Source organism: Papaver somniferum, chromosome 5 (assembly GCF_003573695.1).
Source record: "Papaver somniferum cultivar HN1 chromosome 5, ASM357369v1, whole genome shotgun sequence".
Taxonomy (NCBI): domain Eukaryota; kingdom Viridiplantae; phylum Streptophyta; class Magnoliopsida; order Ranunculales; family Papaveraceae; genus Papaver; species Papaver somniferum.
In genome coordinates, this window is record NC_039362.1 from 154,234,909 (window position 1) to 154,257,149 (window position 22,241).

Here is a 22,241-nt window from a genome sequence, read left to right on the forward strand (position 1 = left end):
GCAGGCATTGGCACTAGCAGTACGTAAAGCGAGTCAATCTATATGCAGTTAAGAAGAAAACGATAATAGAAGATCCTTGCTTTGCCCCCAGAAGCATGGCAATACAGTCGAAGAAAAATTATAATCATCACAATGTATGTGATGTACTCAAATTTGTAAGCAGTGTAGACACACACGTTTGGTAGTAATGGGCATTATGGATATTTCCATGTTTTAATTAATTTTGGACCTCCGGATAAAAAAAAAACCGGTTAGACCCTACTATAAATAACTATATGGACCTAAGACCAAACAACAAATTTTCCTTTTAGAAATTGTGGGGCAAGTGGAGTGACCAAATCCTCCGAATAAAAAAAAAGAACCAAATCCCGAAGAGTCCAGTAGAATATATAACAAAACCCTTTCTCCATGACCCATTTTCCACACACATTTTCTCTTCTACATTTCTTATTTATCCACGCTGAACCCTAAACGAGACGGTATCTAGGGTTCACTGGATCATCAGTTTCCTTCTGCTACCACCAGTTCTTCTTCTCAATCTCCCTCTCTACCACCACCACCACCACCACTTTGTCAAAGGTTAAATAGGCATGGGTGTGCAGATTTATGTTCATTTTTTATCTTCTTTGATGATGGATTTGATTATTGAATCGGTATTAGATGGGGTTAGGTTAGGATTTTATGGATTTGTCAATTTTAGCGTATGTTCTGATTTGTGCAATTTTTTTTTTCTTTTCAGGTTAAAATTGATTCACCCAACCAATGGATGAATCATGTGAAATGCCTGAGGCACAAAAAGGTGCAGGTGGAAAGACAATTGGGGCTTCACCTAAAGTACCCAAAACAGGTGAGGGTGCTAGTTTAGGATATATATTTATATGGGGTTGATTTTGTCATCTTTATTGTTTGTTCTAATTCTTATAGTTCATCTTTCTAGGCTTAAAGGTGGGATTACTTGAAGATGTTGCTCTATCAGCACCTCGTGATCTTGTTAAGGTGCGCTCTCATATCTTTGAGTCGATTTTTTATGTAAGAGTAATGTACTCAATTGAGTTGTATTGGACTCAGCAGTATGTTCACAACTTGTACTTACCTGTGTAGTTTAAATAGGCATGGTTGTGCACATTTATGTTCATTTTTATCTTCTTTGATGATGGATTTGATTATTTAATCGGTATTAGATGGGGATAGGGTAGGATTTTATGGATTTGTCAAATTTAGATATGTTCTAATTTGTGTAAATTATTGAATCAACCCTATATGGATTCTCTTTTTCCAATATCAACTGTCAGGTCAAATACACGAGCCAACAATTTGTTTTTCTTACTACTGTCAGTTGTGGGAAACCGATAGTTCTTAACAGGTCAAAACCTTACAGCTGTTTGAATGGTTTTGAATCTTATTGAATCAATGGTGTGCGATGTGGCCCGAAATCTGACCAAGCCAAACCATATTCAGCCCTGATACATTGGCATGAAAATATTGCATAATCTGTCTGGAATTGGGTATAGTGAAGTGAATGGTATCTATTCACCATTGATCAATTGAGCAAACCCAAGCATTGGACTATATAATAATGAACTTAGTTGAATTGATTTTCTCTGTATTTTTATTTTGGGTTGTTTGTTCTCCGTTGTTCCAGACTCTGCCCCTTTCCTTTGTACACTCTCCTTTTTTGAATGCATTCAGAGGTTTGTAATGTGCTCAGCGGTGTGTTCTTAAGAAGTGCACGTGTGGACAGGAACCTAAGCATTTTATTTCTGCATTTTATGGCTGTAATGGTTTTAGTTTTGATATTCTTAGACATAGCCCACCTTGCTGTTATGGAAAAAGCGTTAATATAACCCATATCTGTGAATTGTAAACAAATCTTTCCTTTTCTGTGGTATTGGGTTACTATAACATTGCGGGTCAACTGCTTTATAAAGTCGAACAATAAAAATTTTGGTCAACGGGCATCTAACCATTCATCGTTGGTTCAATGCAGGTTTCTATTTCAGGTGCAATGCCGGTGATGCCACCTCCAGCTACAAGTGAGGCACAAATGGCTTCGCCTGAAGTACCCATAAAAGGTTTAAAGGAGGAATTACTTGAAGATATGGCTACGGCAACACCTCTTGATCTTGTTACAGTAGGTTCTCATATCTTTTAGTTGATTTTTTTGAGGTATAATTCTGAAGATCAAATCTTAGCACCTTAACACCAGCCTTATCAACATGAATAGCTTTCTGAATCGATTTGTTTATTCCACCTCTTGGCTGGGTAAAGTATATTACAAGTAGCTATACAGATGTTGAAAATAGCAAGCTCACAAGCTTAATGAATGAATTATAGGGTTTTTAGTTGTTTATAACTCAAGTACTTACTTGGTAAGAGCATCTTGGTACAGTCCGCATATTAAGTGTTACTTTTGCTGTTCAACATTGGTCAAAACAATTCTTCTAGGGTCTCAATTACAGAGGTTTTGTTATAGCTAAATATCTAATACAATAGCCAGAACAACCTGTTAATCATTATAATATACTACTGTAGTTATATAATAATATGAAATCTAGTGAAATTATTTGCCGTATGTTGGCCTGCTCTCCTTTCATGATAGCCCTTCGTTTGTACAGTCTCTGGTTTTTTTATGCGTTCAAAAGTTTCTCGCAATAAACAAAAACAGTAATGAATCCAATGTCAATTTCATAATCAATATGTTCATTGCTTGGGCTTATCTGTTTAGGCATGACCTCAACATTTTTTATTTCTACATTTCTTTGCTGTAATGGTTATACTTTTAATCATTTGCGTAAATCATAAACAGTCACAAATTATTGTTGCAGGGCACCACAATACTTAGTGGAGATTATGATTTTGGGATCCTTGTAGGTGGTGACAGCTTAGCAATTAACCCTGATGGAACACCTGATAAAGAACCGGTTCAAAAGGTTTATCGCTTGGGGGGTGATCCACGAAGCTATATGTTATATGGTCAAGTGGAACCGCGTGGTATTGCAGGCGCGTCCGTGAGTATTTGATCAATAAGGTGAGTCTTTGAGAAAACTACTGGATTATCGAGTCATTGGATTATTTGTTGACAGATACCTGAAAACAGACACTGATATACACAACTCAAGTGTGCCATATTGGTGTTAAGTTGAAACTGCATTACAATCAGTCAACACTGGGATAATGACTGATTTTAGCCAGGGTTAACCAAATGAAAACCCAATAATCCAATAACTCCGTATTTCATCAGTGTTCAGGTCTTCTATTATTTTGCATGAGTCTCTGTTCAACATAGGTTTCTCTTCAAAGAATATGTGGAACACAGATTTTATTTCATGTTGTGTGATATATCTTTTACCTTTTATATATGCAGATTGAAAAAAAACATAGGAAGGGGAGAGTTTTAACGTCAAGAAAGGGTGCAACATATGCAAAGAGGTTTCTTAATATCCCAGTGGAGGTGTTGAAGAATAATGTACCAGGAGATTTTTTAGACTTTGATAAAATGATTTGTGGGGTAACACTTGGTATGTATGAGCCGAAGGAGGAAGTGAAGTCAAAGAAGATACAGAAGTCAAGCAAGAAACATAAGTCTAATAAGAGAACACATGAAGAGGCTGAAGAAGAAGCAGGTCAGAAAGTGAAGTCAAAGAAGCTACAGAAGTCAAGCAAGAAACATAAGTCTAATAAGATAACACATGAAGAGGTTGAAGAAGAAGAAGAAAGTCAGAAAGTGAAATCAAAGAAGATACAGAAGTCAAGCAAGAAACATAATAAGAGAACACATGAAGAGGTTGAAGAAGAAGGTCAGAAATCTAAGTTTGATCCCGTACACTATTTTGCATCAACAAAATTTATTACCAAAAGAAGAGCAGGATTGTATTATATATGCAAAGACGAAGAAATTACTAAAGTTGAAAGATTTAAGGTTGATGGTCATGATGATGGCAAGGCTGAAAGTTATCTTGAAAGTAATTATGATCGTACTCATATTATGGACATTGCTGTTATGCATATGGAGGAAGCTATGGTTGAGGGTTGCGAGTCTGGACAAAGTGGAGGCATGATCACAAGTATGGTATCCCTAACTTGTAACTTGTGATAGACTTTTTTGCTGTTTTTTTTTTAATTGGTTTAAAATTTGTTGCAGTTGATTGTATTGACCACAACAATACAATCACGAATGTCTGTGAGAAAGATATAGAACAATTGCGTCAGGAAAAGCTTCAACGAGATAAAGCATTTTACGATGCTAATGGTAAAAGAACATCAAAACCTGTTTTAGCGAAGTACGACATGTGGGGGTAGAAAAATGGTAAGTCGATTTACATTATATTTAAGTGGAACCTCTAGGTGTTAAATATATTGTGCTAGTTAGTTCAGTTTATATTTGTACACCGCATCTTCCCCAAATCCCAATAAGTTACTCATGCTTAAGGTAATCTAATATGGTATTATGTTCCTGCTGGATGAAAAGAGCGAGTCTTGTGTTATTATTATGTGTTCTAGAGGGTGTTTACACTCTTATAGGTTAAGATCGACCAAAAAGAAATGTCTTGTGGAGAAAATTACTAGGAAGAACACATATTTCTTAGTTATTATACTAGCAACTTTATTTATTCCGTCAAACGTAGCTCTCCACAGATCTGTCGAACCTTTTCTTGTCTAAATTCGTACTCTTACCTTTCCAGGTGTTCTATCTTATAAATCTTGTTTCGCTTGTATCATTATTTTGTACAACGAGATCAGTATGGTGTACTGCTCGTCTAACTTGTGTCTCAAATGATATACTGCTCCCACAATATTAGTCTCAAATGTTGTCTTCTGGCTGTCTGTAACCAAGTATAGGAAAATATAACTGCAGTTCCACTACATGGAAGTTGTTCTTCCTCCCTAGTCGACTCAGCAATCATATTCCCAACTTGGTCGTTATTTCCTGCACTTACTTATCTCTGTCTTGGTTAAATCATATGTTTCTGGAAGTATTATATTGTTTTACCTAAACACTGACAGGTCAAACTAATATTGCCCTTTTGTCATTTATGAGCAGTTACAAAGATTGGGGGAGTTGATGAGCTGACTGTTGAAGACAATTGGAAGAGACAAATCAATCTGGGCTCTCACTGTTACGCTGTCAGAATCAGTCAGCATTAGGTTCTATTGGTCGTATTTGTCTTATGTTATAATCTAGATTATTTTGTCCTCTACAGTTGTGGTTCTTCGATTAGGACCGGTTATGAACTTCTCTATATCTTGACTGGAAAGTTATAAACTTTGGTCTGTCTTTCTTGGAAATCTTGTTAATGGACCAATTTTGTCTATGGTTAATTGTTTGGTATAGTGACCGATTGTGGTGATTTTGTACACCTTTAAACACATTATTGCAAGCAAGTAAACAAACAAACAAGTTGAGCACCCTGCTGTTCTTTGAATTTCTGCTACTGTGATTTATCCTGTTTGTATTGTAATCTTGAGAGTTGAAATCCTTGAGACTTGGAGCTGTAGAAATTGGAGATGAACCTTGCAAAGAGTGACAAATGCCTTAATAGATAGTTTTGATTTCATTTAGGAAAAGGTATCAAACTCCAATTTCTTTTGTTGCCGAAGAATCGGTCACTCCACCCTCTCCGGATATTTCACCTGACAAATTGACTGCCTGTAAATTTATTTATATACATTATTTTTTTTTTCTTTTACTACATCAACCCCAATTGTTTTTCTTCCAATTCCACCCAGACATAACGAATATCCCAAATACATTTCTCTTCACTGAAAACCCTAAATTAATCGAGTTCTTCTTATTCATTGCTCTTCCTTCCCCAAACCCTAGACTCTGTAATTTAGTTTTATTTATTTTTAAGGTGATATTATTAATATCTAAGGAGCAAGTGATAGAAGAACGACAATGGCGTTCATGTCTCCACTTGGTTTAGTAAGTCTTCTTAAATTTCCTTTGTCTTGTAGATAAATTCACACTTAGGCGGGGTCACGTTGACCAATATTTCCCAACAAATGCCATGCTCTATTGTACGTAGAAATTCCTAAAGCTCTATTATTGTCTAAGCAATAGAAAGCTCCCTGATGGAAAACTGGGTTGTTAAAATCCGCCTCAAATTGTGTCATCTTCCTGTTGGAAAGTAAATAACTACAGACGAAGGAATTATCTGTCCAACGGTCATCTCCCCGTTTAATAAAGAACGTTCGACATCAGACCCCGCTATTTGACTGATGCCAAAAACTATGCAATCTGAAGAAGTCGGTGACTAGGAGAATGAGATGCCTGAGAATAAAAAGTAATGAACATCTGATAAATCCGGAAGTTTGACAGTTGATTTCGTGAAGGGATTGTAGAAGAACAATGTCTTCTTGCCTTTTGACATGAGAGATCATCCGCCTTTTGAAAACCGGATTCTAAAACCCTGAAATGACTCGGGGATGTTCATGAGATTGAGGTAGCTCTCATTATTATGCATTGGATTTACGAAATTGTAGACGGTGATGTATCCGTGGTGTGTAAATTCCTAGAAGGGAAGGATCTTTTGAGGTTTATTACCGTTCGAAATCAACATTTGATATTATTATTTGGGTTACACAGTTCTGAAGAACACCTCTCAGGACGTAATATCTTTCTATTCGAAAACCTTCATCAAAAGAATCCATCCAAGGTTGTTCAACATTACCATATTCCTGTTACTGATTGACTTTCAAAGTTGTCCTCGGCCCAAATAAAATCACTTACACGTAGTATTTCATCTTTTTCGGAACCATGAGGGTGGTCTCTTTCAATCTCCAAGTGAAGATTACCTTCGGAACACATTACATATTATTTACCATTGCAATAAAGCATTGACAGAAGAGTATCCGGAGCATCAACAAACTCATGTTTTCTCCGTTATTTATCGCCAGGGTGACAATATAGAAGTATGTCAGGATTTGCATCTTCTTGTGCCTCTTCATTTAAAAGGATATATCACTACAGGAAAAATATACATCTACAACTGGGGTTTTACAACTCTTTGCTAAACATTTTAGAAAGTCTTATATTTTACAACTGGTTTCAATGGAAGAGTTGTCGTATATCATCACTACCAACTCTTAGGAGCAAGGTGTTGCGCTAAGAAAACAAACGACAACTCCTTAAGCATAAGAGTCGTGACGACATTTAGATATAACAACTCTGTTTCAGAAAGGTAGTGACTAAGCGTATAACAATATTCACAAGAGTTGTTGAAGGACACCAAAATATTCACAAGAGTTGTTGAAAGACACCAAAATATGATGATGAAAAATAGTGTTAGAGGGGAGAGGTAGTGACTAAGCCTATAACAATATTCACAAGAGTTGTTGAAGGACACCAAAATATTCACAAGAGTTGTTGAAGGACACCAAAATATGATGATGAAAAATAGTGTTAGAGGGGAGATTCGAATATGAATCCTTACAGTTCACAAGTTATGTTTTTTTGTGTTTTTTTAATAAACTAGCCCATAACCCGTGCCGTAACGGCACGGGCCATGATGTTGGTTCATTTTTAATATATTATATAATTTGTGTCCCGAATATTTATCAACTACTTATGATTTAATATGGGTTTGTCATCAAAATAGTTGGGATTTTCCTCTCCTTTTTTCTTGTTTTTTTCCTTTAATATTTTACCGCCGGAGATTTGCTCAAAAGAAAGAAATATAATCTTAACTTCCATACACTTTTTTATTTAGGTTCATTGCTTATAATGAGATAATTATCTACATGAACATGGAAGTTTAAATATTTTTTGGAAATATGTCGTCAGCAACGCTCATCTCAGTTAAATAAACTAATTAATATTGTCCATAAAAGTCTCCCATGATTTTATTTCGCTTCAGCTGACTCATCTATCATGGTCATGTTGTCGATCCTCCAAATAGGCAGAGAATATTATTTTTTTGCATCGAGCGGATGATACAAACTCTCCAATGTGACATGATTTTGCTGTAACTTTTCAACATCCATTAGATGATAATGTTTAAAATGTGGTACGCATTACCTTTTCGAAGGGATTGTACATATGCGAACCTCTGCCATTGAATCTTCAACAAAGTATTGTGCCCAGCAGTTCGTCTTAACAAAGGCGTTGATAATTTCAAAAGTCTTGGACATTTTGTCACTTCTATATGTTTACCTTCACTTGGAATACAATCTGGCGACACATTACCTCATAAAGAACCTTGAACACATATTGTACTCCCTGATCCTATTTCAAATTAATAGGTTGTCAATAGATCCTTTACCAAAAGTTGACATCTTCTACGTTGAATATTTATAAAAAAAAATTATGGTGTTGTGGATCTTTGCTTTGTAAGATTGTAGTTTTCAAAATTGGCCTCTTCAAGTCCCACGTCTTTCTCAGTTTATATATCCTGTTTGTTTTTAACACTTTAGTTAGCCATATTATGTTTGTTACTAACTTTAAACTTGATGTCATCTTCTACTGTGAACTTTAGTGATTTCAGAATCGAAATAGTTATACCTCATTCATTCGTATCAAGTAATCCGTTGTATATCCCAACAATTCTTCTACAACAATTCCTTTCTTTTGTCATTTCCGGACCATCAGTAGCCATTATTGTCAAACGCAATCTGTCCAATTTTTGTTGATGTTATGTATTTGCAATGTTCATTTTTCTTAAATAAATAGATTGTGGAAAAACTAAAAAAAAAAAAAAAACATAAGTCTTACATCGGGTTTAAGTTACTATATCCAAATACTCCGGATACTGCTTCTGGCCTTAAGGGTGATATCTATGCTTGCGGAAATCCTGGATAAATGGCGGTTCACTGTAGAAACCATAAGGACCTTAAAAAGAAAAATAATGTTAATTTGGTTGAAAATAAAAAAGATGAATTTTCTGGCACGATTTCTGAAGTAAATTTGGTAACAAATGTGAGAGAATGGCGGGTAGACTCTGGTACTACCAAACATGTTTGTGGAAACAGAGATATGTTCACCTCTCATAATAAGGTAGGGGAAGGCGAGAAACTCTATATGGGTAACTCATCTGCAGCTTCGGGTAGGAAAAAGCAAAGTTGGGCTCAAGATCACTTCTGGCAAGACTCTCACTTTGAATGAAGTTCTTCATGTTTCAGAAATCTGCAAAAATCTTGGTTGTTGTGGTGTTTTAGATGATAAGGGTTTTAAAATTGTAATAGAATATGGGAAATGTGTTGTAACTAAGGAAACAATATTTATTTCCTTAATTAATAACAACACGTCAGTTTTTTTTAAGGCGTCCAGTTGTAAATGGTATGAATCTAATAGATTTGAATTGTACCTAAATCTTAGATATCACATTCTTCTCACATAACATAGGAATTGAGGAAGGACAAATCTTGACCACTCTTTACATAGGCAGAGTTAGCCAAAATATGTTTTATTATTATTAATCCATATTTTAATCGGCTCCTACCGAAGCCGATCTAATTAGTCCTATAGAAAGTTAATCTTAAATTTTTGACCTTATTTCTTGACCAAATTATTAAACTATTCTCAGTCATGTTCTGTTTTGTGTGATCTACCCATCTGTATCTACTATACCTTCTAATTCAGTTAATAAAACCTATACATATTGATCCGCAATTTGATATTGTTGATTTGTAATCAAGAGGTCACATGATTTGAGAATTTAAAATATAAAAAATATTCTATAGACATCGGAGGCAAAATTTAGATTTATGATTTAGAGTTTTTTATGATGATTTTGATGAACAAACATAATTTTCAAACAAATATTTTAGAATGTAAATACATTTTCTCGGTCAATAAGGTTTTATATCGGGAATTTAGTGAAAGTACGTTGTTGTCTTTGTAGGTAGTTGTCACGAAACAACTCGACATTGATGGTCTTTCAGGAAAAAGAATGTAATAGTACTTGAGAGAGAAATAATGTTCTCTTACGTGGGTACACCAATTGACTTTATATAATGCGGATATTATTTCGGTAATCCAACAGTCATGATCATATTGTCTTATACGTTCCGGTATCATCCTCGAATTATTTGTTTTTTTTCTCCTTATCAATCGTGCTAAAAACAACTAATTACATCTTTCATAATACAATGTTGCATGTTTTGTGAAGATTTTTTTTTTACTCGGTCAATAAAACTCACTAAAAAGCAAAAACTATTATTATCCCTACTATTACCAACACCCACCACCATAAAAACCATCCACCGCCACTATTTCTTCCACTAATAGTAATGTTACCGCCTCCACCATTCACAAACACCCGCCACCGTTTGTTAAAATTAATATACTTTTTAGTAAAATTATTTACTAATAAAATTATGTATTTATGTTAGATTATGAAAAGGACATTTATAATAGAAATTTAATTAATCATTATGAACAATCAATGAGACAGTAATTAATAAAAAAATTAAAAATGGTTAAGTTGAACAAACCCCAGCGGTAAATTTATCGTTGCCAAGGACAAATTTTGACCACTCTTTACATAGACAAATCAATAATAAATAATTTCATAGGTTCTGATCTTGATTCGTGTCATTCGTTTAGTTATTACATAACATGGCAATTGACTCCACCAATTTTTTAAAATGGACATGTGTTTTATCGAGTTTATTTTAACTTTAGAATGATCAACCACGTTTTATATACTTTATAATATAACGTTACATATTGGCGTTACAAAATTAGCATAATATGGTTTTTTCACCGATACCCGCCACCACCATAAAACTATATTTTTTTATCCACCACCACCTAGTGGCAGAGCCAAGGGTTGACTAACCTGGCTCTAACCCCTTAAAATTTTTAATAACAACATAAATTTTTTAGTTTATTTTCTAAATAGTACTTTGTTCATATAAAAAAAGTAGGCATCCTCAATATCAATTTTTGACTCCACCACTGCCACCATCACTGCCACCCACCCCATGTAGGTTGTTGGACGCAATTCTAATTTTCAATCACAAATTCCATGTATGAGGTTTAGATTGAATAAAATGTCGTCAATTGATTAGTTTAATTATTTTTTTCCGTGTATATATTCTTTTTTGTATTGCAATCAATTTTATTTTAACATAAAAAAATCATGATTTACAAGATATAGTACCAAAAATAACAGGGGTACCATTTCGGTGATCCAACTACGATCATGAAAATATTGTCTTGTATGATATCATCCCTGAAAAATATGGTACCTTCATTTATCAAAAGTGTTAAAAACAACCAACCACATCTTCCACACTACGATGTTATCGATGTTGTAACGACAACATAAAATTAATATTGTCCATCACTACTAACCAGCACTCACCGTCACTACTTATTCCACCACAAATCAGGGGGGACAGGAATTTGAGGAAATAGGGAGAATTTTTTTTTGGCAAGTTGGATACATTGTGAAAAATGGACTTTGTATCCCATTTTACGATAAAAGAACAAAAATAAATATAATTGTGCTTGGCTACGCCCTTAACCACCAGTAATCTTTCGGCCTCCACCTCTTCTACTACTCATTGTCGCCAAAAATGTCTAGATATTATTTATCAAAATTTCTTACTAATAGAAATATATATTATAATTAAACTTATTTTAATAACTAATTAAGAAAACATTTATAATTAAAACATGATTAGTCATTTATTATGAGCAATGTGAAATACTAATTAATAAAGCACTTTATAATCACTTTATAATGAATAGATTATTTATTATGTGCAATTAGTGAAACACTAATTAATAAATAAATTATGGTATTTAAGTTGAACAAACCACCATTGTTGATGTATCTTTTCTATTAATTCCAACCAAGGTGGAACACTGGTTGGAGGCTACTCTTCTGACACAACAGGTCATGAGTTTGAATCTCCCCGTTATAATTTTTGAAATTCCATATCTTGACTTGAGTGTTCATTTTTATTTCATAATATTAGAATTAACGACACACGTGCGAGTTGTAGGGGGTGGTCAGGAGAACCACAACCCTTGATTTATCTTTGCCAGGACAAATCCTGACCACCACTAACAAAGGCAAACTTAGCCATGATGTGTTTTATACTAATGAAATGCATAACAACACTTATAAGAGTTGTTGAAGTAAAAATATAATGTTCAAAAATAATGAGGTTAGGGGGATTTGATCCTCAGCCTCCTGATTGCAATTCTACACCACTAATCATGCCTACACTATCACAAGTTTTGTCAAATTTGTGGTTCTTTAATATACCAACCTTATGACAAGCCTTTGTAAAAGTTGTAAAACAAAATACAATGTTCAAAAATTATATTCAAATGACTGAGCCGCAAACAACACGAAGCCTTCTCTGTAAACAATCAGATACATTCTTCTGTGTAAACAATTACATACATTCTACTGACAATGCATATCATTTCATAGCAACCATAACAACTGACATGTCCCTCTTTCTCTCCTGCTTTATCCGGGCGTGAGAACGGCAATGAAATAATATATCATTTACATTGGCGGAGTTAAAAAAGGGTGTTTACTCAGAACAAACATCATACATTATAAAAATAACAGAGATAACATTTTATAATATAATCACACAAATGGAGCTCTTAACTTTCTTTTTGCAAGAACAATACTAGTATTAGTATAGAAAATACAACAAGAGCGACAACGACAGTTAAATTCAATACAGTAAAAACAATACACTATACTGACTTAACTTGTAAACTTCTTTTTCTTCTTCTTTTTGTTCTTCTTCTTTGTCGGAGAAACTACGATATATTCACCATGTTCTATTAAGTGACTCTCGCTCTCGTCATTCATCGGTAAAACAAGAGCTGAAGTATCCACTGGTTGGCAATTTGTGTCATGCTTTTCATTGTATTCCTATAATTCATAGAAACCCCTAGGTGGTGGTTTCACTATCACATACCAGTTAGATGTATTTTACTCTCGAGAAATTCCTCTAATTCATGGAAACCCCTAGGTGGTGGTTTCACCATCACATACCAGTTAGATGTATTTGACTCTCAAGAATAGAAAACTTGTCGCGCTTGTGTTGCTAAAATGAACAAATCGTTACAGTATTGGTTCTTATGTTGCTTTAAATTGACTAATGTAAATCCATCTTCTACCTTCACACCAAAATTAGTGTGAGCCCAATCACATTTGAATATTGGAATTTGAAACATATGATTGTAGTCCAACAATAAAATTTCTTCTAAAACACCGTAGAACCCACTAGTTTCTGTCCAACCTGCAACTAAGGTTGTTGATTCAATTGAAACTCCACTTTTTTGTGTGCTCTCTTAACATCCTTCGTAATAAACCTAGAACCATTGATTATCAAGCCTTTATATGATACGTAGTTTTCTAACGGCCCATATGACAACCATTGTACCGTGTTTGATACTGACATGCCTTTTTCAATTTGCATCTTAACCTACAAATGTATACTCTCAAGATATAAGAATATAACTAAATTTTCTATCTGAGCATGAGAAGTCAGATTTATAGTGATGTTGTGCCTAACATGGATTGTTCTAAGTGACAGAATGAAACAGAATCACACGTATTTGTGTTTTTTGTAGTACTTTTCTGTAGCAACAAAATGTCCAAGTGTTTAAACTATACTAAGCTGCATAATCTGAACTAAGAGTGGACTAAACGTACTTTTTGTTGAAACCAATCTATAAATGTGTTAGAATGTATGGAATTCAGTTGGTCCTCACTGGTAATTTCCCTCCCAACAGAAGATTTTAACTCGTCCATATGCATTCTAAGACAAAAATAAAATTAGAAAATGAAGTATTAACTGACATACCATTTTTAATGAACATGAATGTCATACTTACGTCATATATGGGTCAATTTCGGGTGTGTTAAAAAGCACATATCTGTGAGCTATCTTTAACGTCTCACTATCCATACGCACTTGAACACCTTTAGAAAGAGGACGTGCTGCCGGTGTGAAACCATCTTGAATGTTTTCGGTACGCCTTTGATTTAATCCTGTTTCAGAATATCAAAATACCTAACACACTCCATTCCAAGATAACACTCCGCTATACAAGCTTCAGGCTGTGCATAATTCTTTATATATTCTTTGAATGTCTTCATATACGTAGGAAAGTTGCGTATGCAACAGTTACCAGTTAAATATTAGTATCTCTAAGATACAAAGAGATATTGGTTGCATAACTTTCTACGTGATACCAAAAAAACAGAAGTAATATAATTAAATTGGCATACCTTTCAAATGGATACATCCAACGATATTGTACGGGTCCACATAATCGCGCTTCTCGATCTAGGCGAATTGTCAAGTGCACCATGACATCAAAAAATGACGGAGGGAAGTACCTCTCCAACATACACAAAGTCTCAGCAACTTCTACTTCATGTTCTATTAATCTTTGGAGACCAACTTCCCCTTGGCTTATTTCGTGAAAATAAGAACATAACCTAAAAATCGCCTCCCTTGGCCCTACAGGTAAAAGTAATTGCAAAGCAATGGGTAATATTTGTTGCATAAGAACATGGTAATCATGAGACTTAAGAACACTTAAGCAACCATCTTTCGAGAAATGTTTCCTAAGATCCTAGTTATACCCATATGGAACCTTCAAATTTCTCATCCTATTATAAAATATATCTTTTTCCTTGTCCTTTAGGTAGTATGGTGCTGGTGGAAGGATCGTTTTCCCATTTGTCTCTTGTGAATGCAATTATGGTCTTATTCCCATACTCTTCAGATCATCACGGGATTTTAGACGTCATCATTTGTTTTGAACTTTATTTCAACATAGTACCAATGATACTCTCGCAAACATTTTTTTTCTATATGCATAACATCAATATTGTGCCGTAGTAATAAAACCTAGGAAGATATATGGAAAAAACCTATCATTAGTAACTTTATAAAGAAATAAAAGATCAGACATTTAATCAATGTGAAAGTTCTAATATCATGCTGTTTGAATCTTAGGTAAGTATATATGTCTAAATGATTTGAGGTTTAGGATCCTCTGACTTGGTAAGGATGCGGCTCTGACTTGGTAAGCAAACTAAATGATTTCAAGTGAACACTTATGAACTTTAAAAAAAACTGAACCACTTATACCAACCAGGAAAACATAACTCTGAATGAAAGAAAAGGATGAATGTTGAGACATAAACTGAAGACAATATCGATTATGAAGCCAAAGAAAACATATGGAAGATAGTCTTGGTACGTAATTGATAACTCTTTAACTCTTTTCATTAGTCAACAATTATTTAATTCATAACATATTCTAATTCAACCTATTTAATTTTATTTGTAGAACCGATTCATTGTTCCTGAGTGTTACAAAGACTATTATTCAGCAAAATGGGAACTTATCTTAGAGAAGCAAGGTCAAGGAAAGATGGTTTGGTACTCGACGCTTTAGATCAGCTCCAAGGGGAAGAACAAAAGAAACGGTTGGAGAAGTTAATGCCCAGGACCGTGATAGTTAGGGAGTGGGAAGAGTTTGCGAAACATGTAGACTCTATTGAATTCAGAGTAAGTAATTTCTATTATATAGAATGACTATATATTTTTATTGAAAACTTTAAAGTTTGTCAAATGATTTCTTTACTTTTCTATTCAGGTCAGAAGAATAAAAATGCAAGAAAATCGTTCAAAACACACCACCCCCCATACCATAAATCGAGAAGGTTACGCGAGATTGGAGGTGAAATTAGTATGTTCTACACTCTTGATATTCACCACGTGAAAGCTATTGCATCGTCAAAAATATAATTGTTTGTTAGCTGTAACATTGACCTAAAGGAAGATTATAAAGGTTGATCTCTGGCCTTTTAATTGATATTAACCCCATTTGGATGCTTATGCAATATCGTGTAGGTTGATCTCTGTCCTTTTAACTGGTTGTGGATTGTAAAGTCGTTTATGATGGATCATTTCATAATTCATACCACGACCTGTGATTTCGACTTTATAAATAGCTGTAATATGTGAAATTCCGTGAGTCACACATAGAATTTGGTAGGATTGTGCACTCACATGAAGATATTTGTAATTTTGTAATTTGGTTTACTCCTGTGTTTATCTCCCATCTATATGAATGTTCGGGAATTCATATCACATGGAACCAAGTGTTACAAACATTTACTTACATGCTTATACATAAACCTTTACTAACACTGGGTTCAAAAGCATATATGAGTAGTTATCCAGTAGTCTTGGTCATGCTAGTGGCTTATTCATGAAGTATAATGAAGTTCTCTACAAAGTTTTATCTTAGAAATATTCGAGTTTCTTCTTAGCATGTATCAAGACTTTAATACCATGTTGTTATGCTATTATTAATGACTGTCATGTATTGATACATTTATTTGGCAGCAAAAAGAGCAAAACACAACCAAAGAGATTGATAGAGTTGTAATCTGGAAAGTTGGTCATAAACATCGCAAAGGAAAGAAACCACATCCTGGTGTTGTAGAAGCTTTGGTAAGAAATCTTCTCCTGTTCCTTTGTTTTGTTTATGTGTTCTTGAAAAATACAAAAATATCTGATGTTTTACACACTTACACAGGAAAAACTTGAAAAAGCTCGAGAAAAGCATGGTTCTGATTGTGGATCATCCGTGACAGATGATATTCTTGAAAAGGCCTTTGGCGAGGACAAGAAAACTAAAGGGATACTTAAAGGAATTGGTTTTGGAACGACACGTAAAAAGGTTGTTGCGCAGTCCCACTATAAGGTGATGATTAAAGAGTGTCAGGAATCTTATAAAGCACTGAGTGATCGAGTGGTGCAGTTAGAGGTGAGAATTTAACTTGTCTTCTATTAGGTCTCCTTTTACTGATGAATTCAAAATCGATAATTCCCCTCATACTGTTGATTGGTCTTAATATAGGGAACGAACTCAAAATGTGTCTTCAATGGAGTCATATACCCTCTCAAAGGTCAAGTCCTAGCAACAATCATGAGGCTAGCACTAGTAAGAATGTTCTCTGTAATGAAAGAGACTCAACTAATACCACTCCAAGTAATGTCAGGAGACAAAATGAGGTTCGAGTGCCAAAGATATTCCAAGTTTGCAAGCTGTTAAGATGGTACAAGGAGGACGAGGTGGTTGCGGAGGCTGAAATTGCTGAAACAGATCCAAGTAAGGAGATACATTGAAGGCCAATCTGTCTTGGAGCCTACACTATATGTGTGAAGGTTGCTTATGTGGAATATGCTCTTGTCTACCAAGCCAATGGGCCATCTGATATCAGATATCGCATAATTTTGAATACACAACTATTTATGTGTGGTTGCATTCTTACAAACTTCTCTTTTCTAGGATGCGTATGTCTACATTAATTATTTGCCGAATTGTGAAGGTCCAATCATAGCCCCATTCGTCAAAGAAATAAACTAATTATTTTATCAAACTGTGGGTTCTATTTGTTAAGAAACTCTGATTGTTGATTTGTTTCTGTTACGGAGGATTTTTTTTTTATTTGCTGTTGATTTAAAAAAAAACAGCAGTGGCTAAAGGTTTGAAGTGTTCATCGGTTGGTAACAGAGCTGGGGTTAAATATGAGAACATGGTGTTGAGGAGTGAAAGGGGGTTATGGAATCGAAGTTAAGAATTCGAGGAGATAATGGAGGAGAAGAATAGAGAAGTAATTTGGATTTCACTTTTGTTTATTTCCTTATGATTTTGTTACAGGTTTCAATTTTAATTCAGAAAAATAGGAATGATACGGTAAATCTAATGCATGTTGTTATATGTTTTTTAATAATGTTGTTAATGTTGATATCACATGCAGTCTTGCATATCACAGGTTTATCACTATGTGATAAGGTTTTTGCTACTAAAGTTACATTAGCGGAGGGAGTCACGACCCTTAGGTTTTGATGGCTTCTCTACTTAACTATGAACATCTTGGTAGATGCATTTTAGTGTAGGTGGATAGAACTTGAATTTACCTGGAGGGAGGTATACCAGCGAATCATTTTTTACTCAGTTTGAGCCTTTCTTGGTAAATGCCTTTTAATGTAGGTGGATATAATTTGAGTTTACAGGGAGATAGGTTTATTTGCGAATTATTATTTACTCAGTTTGAGCCTTTCTACTTCTACTGAGGTCGTAAATATATCCTTCCTCTCTTACATTTTTGTGTTATGTTTGATTATTATTCATATGAACTCCCCAGTGTAGATATGGAATAATGAGTACTAAGCACGAAGATTCATGATTTTCTTGCATTTACTATTATTAGTACGATCTTGAACATTGTGGTAGTAGTTATAACTTATTTATGTAAGAATAGCTTTGCCTTTTTTGATCTTTTACGTTTTGCATTATTGATTTGGTTCCATAATTAGATTGTGTCCTCTTTTGTCGATTTTGTTATTAAAATTGCTATTGCTGGCAGTCTGGTGTATACTATTTTTGTAAGAAAACTGCTCAAACTTCACAGGCTTGATTCACAGGTATAGATGGTCAGACAAAAAATTGGTGATGAAGCCCCCCAAATAATTCTCCAAATGATCTGCAAGACCTAAGAAGAACAACTTCCCCTCAACCACATCCTAAAACTAAATGCCTTGATTGGAAGAAAAAAAATGTCTTTTTCATTTGAGCTTCTTCTTTTCAGTCTCCCAGGCATACTGCAAAATTTCGTGGGTTAATTAGCCTACAACATTAGGTATTAAATTTACCATCGAAGATGAAGTTGAAAAAGAAAGGGAATGTTATAGAATCTAATTTATTTAGTATAACTTTTAATCCCTGATTTTATTTTGGTGATATAATTTGAAAAATACTTAATTAGGATCCTGAATTTTCTTTTTTGGCGAAGAAGACGACGTATTTAATGCTGATCGAATTTGAGTACTATATAATTTAACCATTCACTTTTAATATGAGCTAACCCTATTTTAATCTTTACTGCCCCCATTCCATCTCTTTCTGTCTTACTGCTTTCTCTTTTCCTGTTCTCTTTCAATCTCTTTCTGTCTCATCGTGTATTTTGTTATCTTGACTCACTATTTTATTAATTTGTTAACAAATACACAAATGAGAAGTTCTCAACCAGGTATGAATTTGATCTCTATCATCTTTGCTTCTGGTATTCCTTTTTTTTTGTCTGTGTGCAATATTAAGATTACAGCTACAATCCAGATTTTCATAATTAGGTGACATGATGGTCTATTATTCAACTATTGGATACAGGATTTAACGCTTACATGATGGTCTATTGTTCACAATACTAGCTGCGATCGGAGTTGATTCGGAGAATGGGGACCATGAAACAATGTGATTTGGAAACTCCATTCTGGCGTGTGATTGCTGATGCATTAGAGTTTCCAGTATTACATCGTATTTTGGTTTCCCATGCCAGCTGAATGATGATTTCCTGGGCTTCCTAATGGAATGTTTGTGCACCAGGTTTGTGTTCCTGGTTACCTTAGTATCATTCCTAATCTGCTTAGGGAGTAGTGAGTAGGTCAATTATACCAGTGCACGATGATGGAGTCTAATGATTGATATGGACCACGCCTTCTGGATGATTCTCTTTGAAGAACTACACATCACAAAACATAAATGTAATAACCCGTTCCTTGGTATCTGTTTTATTTTCTTCTTATTGCTATGTAAACTAGATATCCTGTGGATATTTCTACTCTTTTATGTTCTCATGGTAATGTTGTGGATCTTGGTCAAGATTTTCTTTGGATTGAATATTCACTTAATGGTTAATCTCATGGGTACTCTTTTTCACATGTATATTTCTTTTAGTTTATCTTTTCTTTGCTTGGTGTTTTTCATTACATATAGTCATGGGTTTATTGGGGTACTGATATGAAGAAGGTAATCTCTAAATGAGACCCATATAGTTGCAGCTAAGACAATGTCTGTTTCATAATACTTAAAAAGAGTAGAATCTGAACAAGGAAGTAATGAGAAGTTCTCAAGAGTTATTATTTGGTACAAGAATAAGAATCTTCCCTGACATCAATCATTTAGGGCCTCTGCATCAATTGTGCATACAATTTAACCTTGATGTTTCAAATTGCCTGTATAAACTGAGAATAACATGGGTTGTCAAAATAGGTTTACTTCAATTATCGTAATTGAGTATGTCTTCCTCATCCTCTTGATTTAATAACTACCTGAACCTTTTCTTATATATTTTTGATCTAATGAAGGTATTCAATTTTATTTTCTCCGTTTTTTCTCTGATTTAGTTTGCCATGAAAAAGAAAAGGGATTCGGGAGAAAATAGATGTAGCTGAAACCCAAATCAAGGTTCTGTTGATCCTTCCACTGTCAGGTAATAAAAATTCTTGCTTTTTCTAATTTCCGGGGTTTTATTATTAGTTGAATGTGATTATAGTTTCGTAGTCTTTATGTGAATTGGTTATCTGTGATAAAAAAAAGACTCCTCCTTTATTAGTTATTTGGGTTTCAATTGATTTGGTATTGTCCGTTTTGTAGGTGAGGATGTAAATCCCACACGACTACAATCAGTTTTACATGCTTTGAATTATGATCACAGGTTTGATGCAGTGACCCTGTCTGCTGAAGTGAGTGTTACTCTTTTTCTGGAAGATCTGTTTTTGTTATCATCAATTGCATTATTGAACCAATTAAAACATGTCTGTTGGAAACCAGGTAGTAGTAGAGAAGCCAAATATTTCAATATTTTTGAAGGCTTTCGATTTACCAGAGGTCAAACCTGAGGATGTTCTACTTATTTCGGATGATCGTAGGAATGATCTTTGGGGTGCTAGAGATGCAGATTGTGATTCTTGGTTGTGGGGGTGATGTTAATTCTTTTAAGGAGGTAAGAAGAACCTCTTATTATACTCATCTTTATAGAGATCACTGCTATAGTTACTAAGCATCTGAATTAGTGAAGAACTAGTTATTTATCAATGGTGACTTAGAGACGTGCCAACATGGACAGTAGCACAAGTAACACTCTACGCTGAATATGTGTTACTTCAAATAAGCCCCGTGTAATCTAATATGAAACTAATATGTATTCATCACTTCGAGAGATGAGCATCAGTTTCTCTATTGTATTGTCTATTGTAACCTTAACTTCGTAATTTTGCGTACTGAGTGGCTAAGCTGCGTATCCTAACTTATATAATCTGTAGAGGTAGGTTTAATTAGAGACTATTTCTATGATTAGAAGGTACGATTAGGAACATCGAATCGAGATGAGGAAGAAAATAGGAGGTGGCAACAAATAAGGTGAAATTTCCAGCATTGGAAAAGATATATCATTGTTTAATAGAGTGCATCATTTACATTTCTTTTTATTTTTTATTTTTTGAACTGATGTAACAATTGAGTTTCTGACTGATAATTGATTTTGATAGTTGGAAGTGGAAGTATTTCAATAGTTAGGTTTTCTGATTTGGTAGGTGAAGAGATCCTAATTCAAAGAATGGGTTTTATATTATATTTGATTCATTGTGGTAATCTCCTCTCATAAATTTATGTTGATACTATTATTGTGGTAATCTAATATTGGTTTGTGCTGAAGTTTTGCTTTTTTTGCTTTCCGTTAGTTTTTTTCTTTACAAACGCGATGGTTGTTCTGTCACTTGCTACTTTTTCAAGAAATGATACAGTTAGGCGGACAAGTTTGGAATTTGAAATTTGAAAAGTACATATAATTAGTTAAATAACTACTGGATACTATTTATTTTTATTTTTATAATTATAGATAGATTCTCATTCGATGGTGGAAGTTCAATGACTTCACACTTTTATGAATCTTGGATTCTGCTGCATATGATTTTTCCAAGAACAGTGGCCCTTGGGAGAGCCCGAAATATCAAGAACAAAATAAATGAATTTGAAAAGGACACCTTGCGGAAGGATCACCGAAATGAAGATGAATAACAACTGGACAGGTATTTTGCATCAATTGATTTAAGAGCTATGTGTTGATTTTAGTAGCCATATTTTTACTTACTACGGTTCTGAATCTTTGCAGGATGATATTGAAGTTTCTGTAGGAAGTTTATAAATGCAAAATCATTGATCCTTCATCGAATTGCGCTTAAAAGTTCTGGGGTAGGAAATATGCTACCATTCAAGGTGGCATTGGACCATTTAAATTCTGAACTTTAGCTTAGGGTTTTCGAAGTTCAAAACAAGCATGTTGTGCTCATGAGTTTTGGTAGTATTAGGTTAGTTACAATTAGTGACTGAAGCCATTAAGTTGCATAAATTTCATTTTGATTCTGGAACTCCTGGCAATTACAGAATCAAT

The 22,241-nt window shown here is 34.4% G+C and overlaps 1 protein-coding gene across 3 annotated transcripts; it reads left to right on the forward strand.

The window, feature by feature from the left end:
- Window positions 1-418: 418 nt before the first annotated feature.
- Window positions 419-5,406, forward strand: LOC113283263. Of its 3 annotated transcripts, none has more exons than XM_026532465.1 (8): window positions 419-594; window positions 740-847; window positions 938-996; window positions 1,988-2,131; window positions 2,826-3,028; window positions 3,365-4,064; window positions 4,142-4,306; window positions 5,042-5,406. In XM_026532465.1, exons 2-5 carry the CDS (start codon window positions 763-765, stop codon window positions 3,018-3,020), a joined length of 483 nt encoding a protein of 160 aa, XP_026388250.1. In that variant the 5' UTR covers window positions 419-594; window positions 740-762; the 3' UTR covers window positions 3,021-3,028; window positions 3,365-4,064; window positions 4,142-4,306; window positions 5,042-5,406. The 3 variants fall into 3 exon arrangements, with proteins under 3 accessions (XP_026388250.1, XP_026388251.1, XP_026388249.1); XM_026532466.1 differs by having other exon boundaries at window positions 419-588; XM_026532464.1 differs by having other exon boundaries at window positions 420-579.
- Window positions 5,407-22,241: the final 16,835 nt, after the last annotated feature.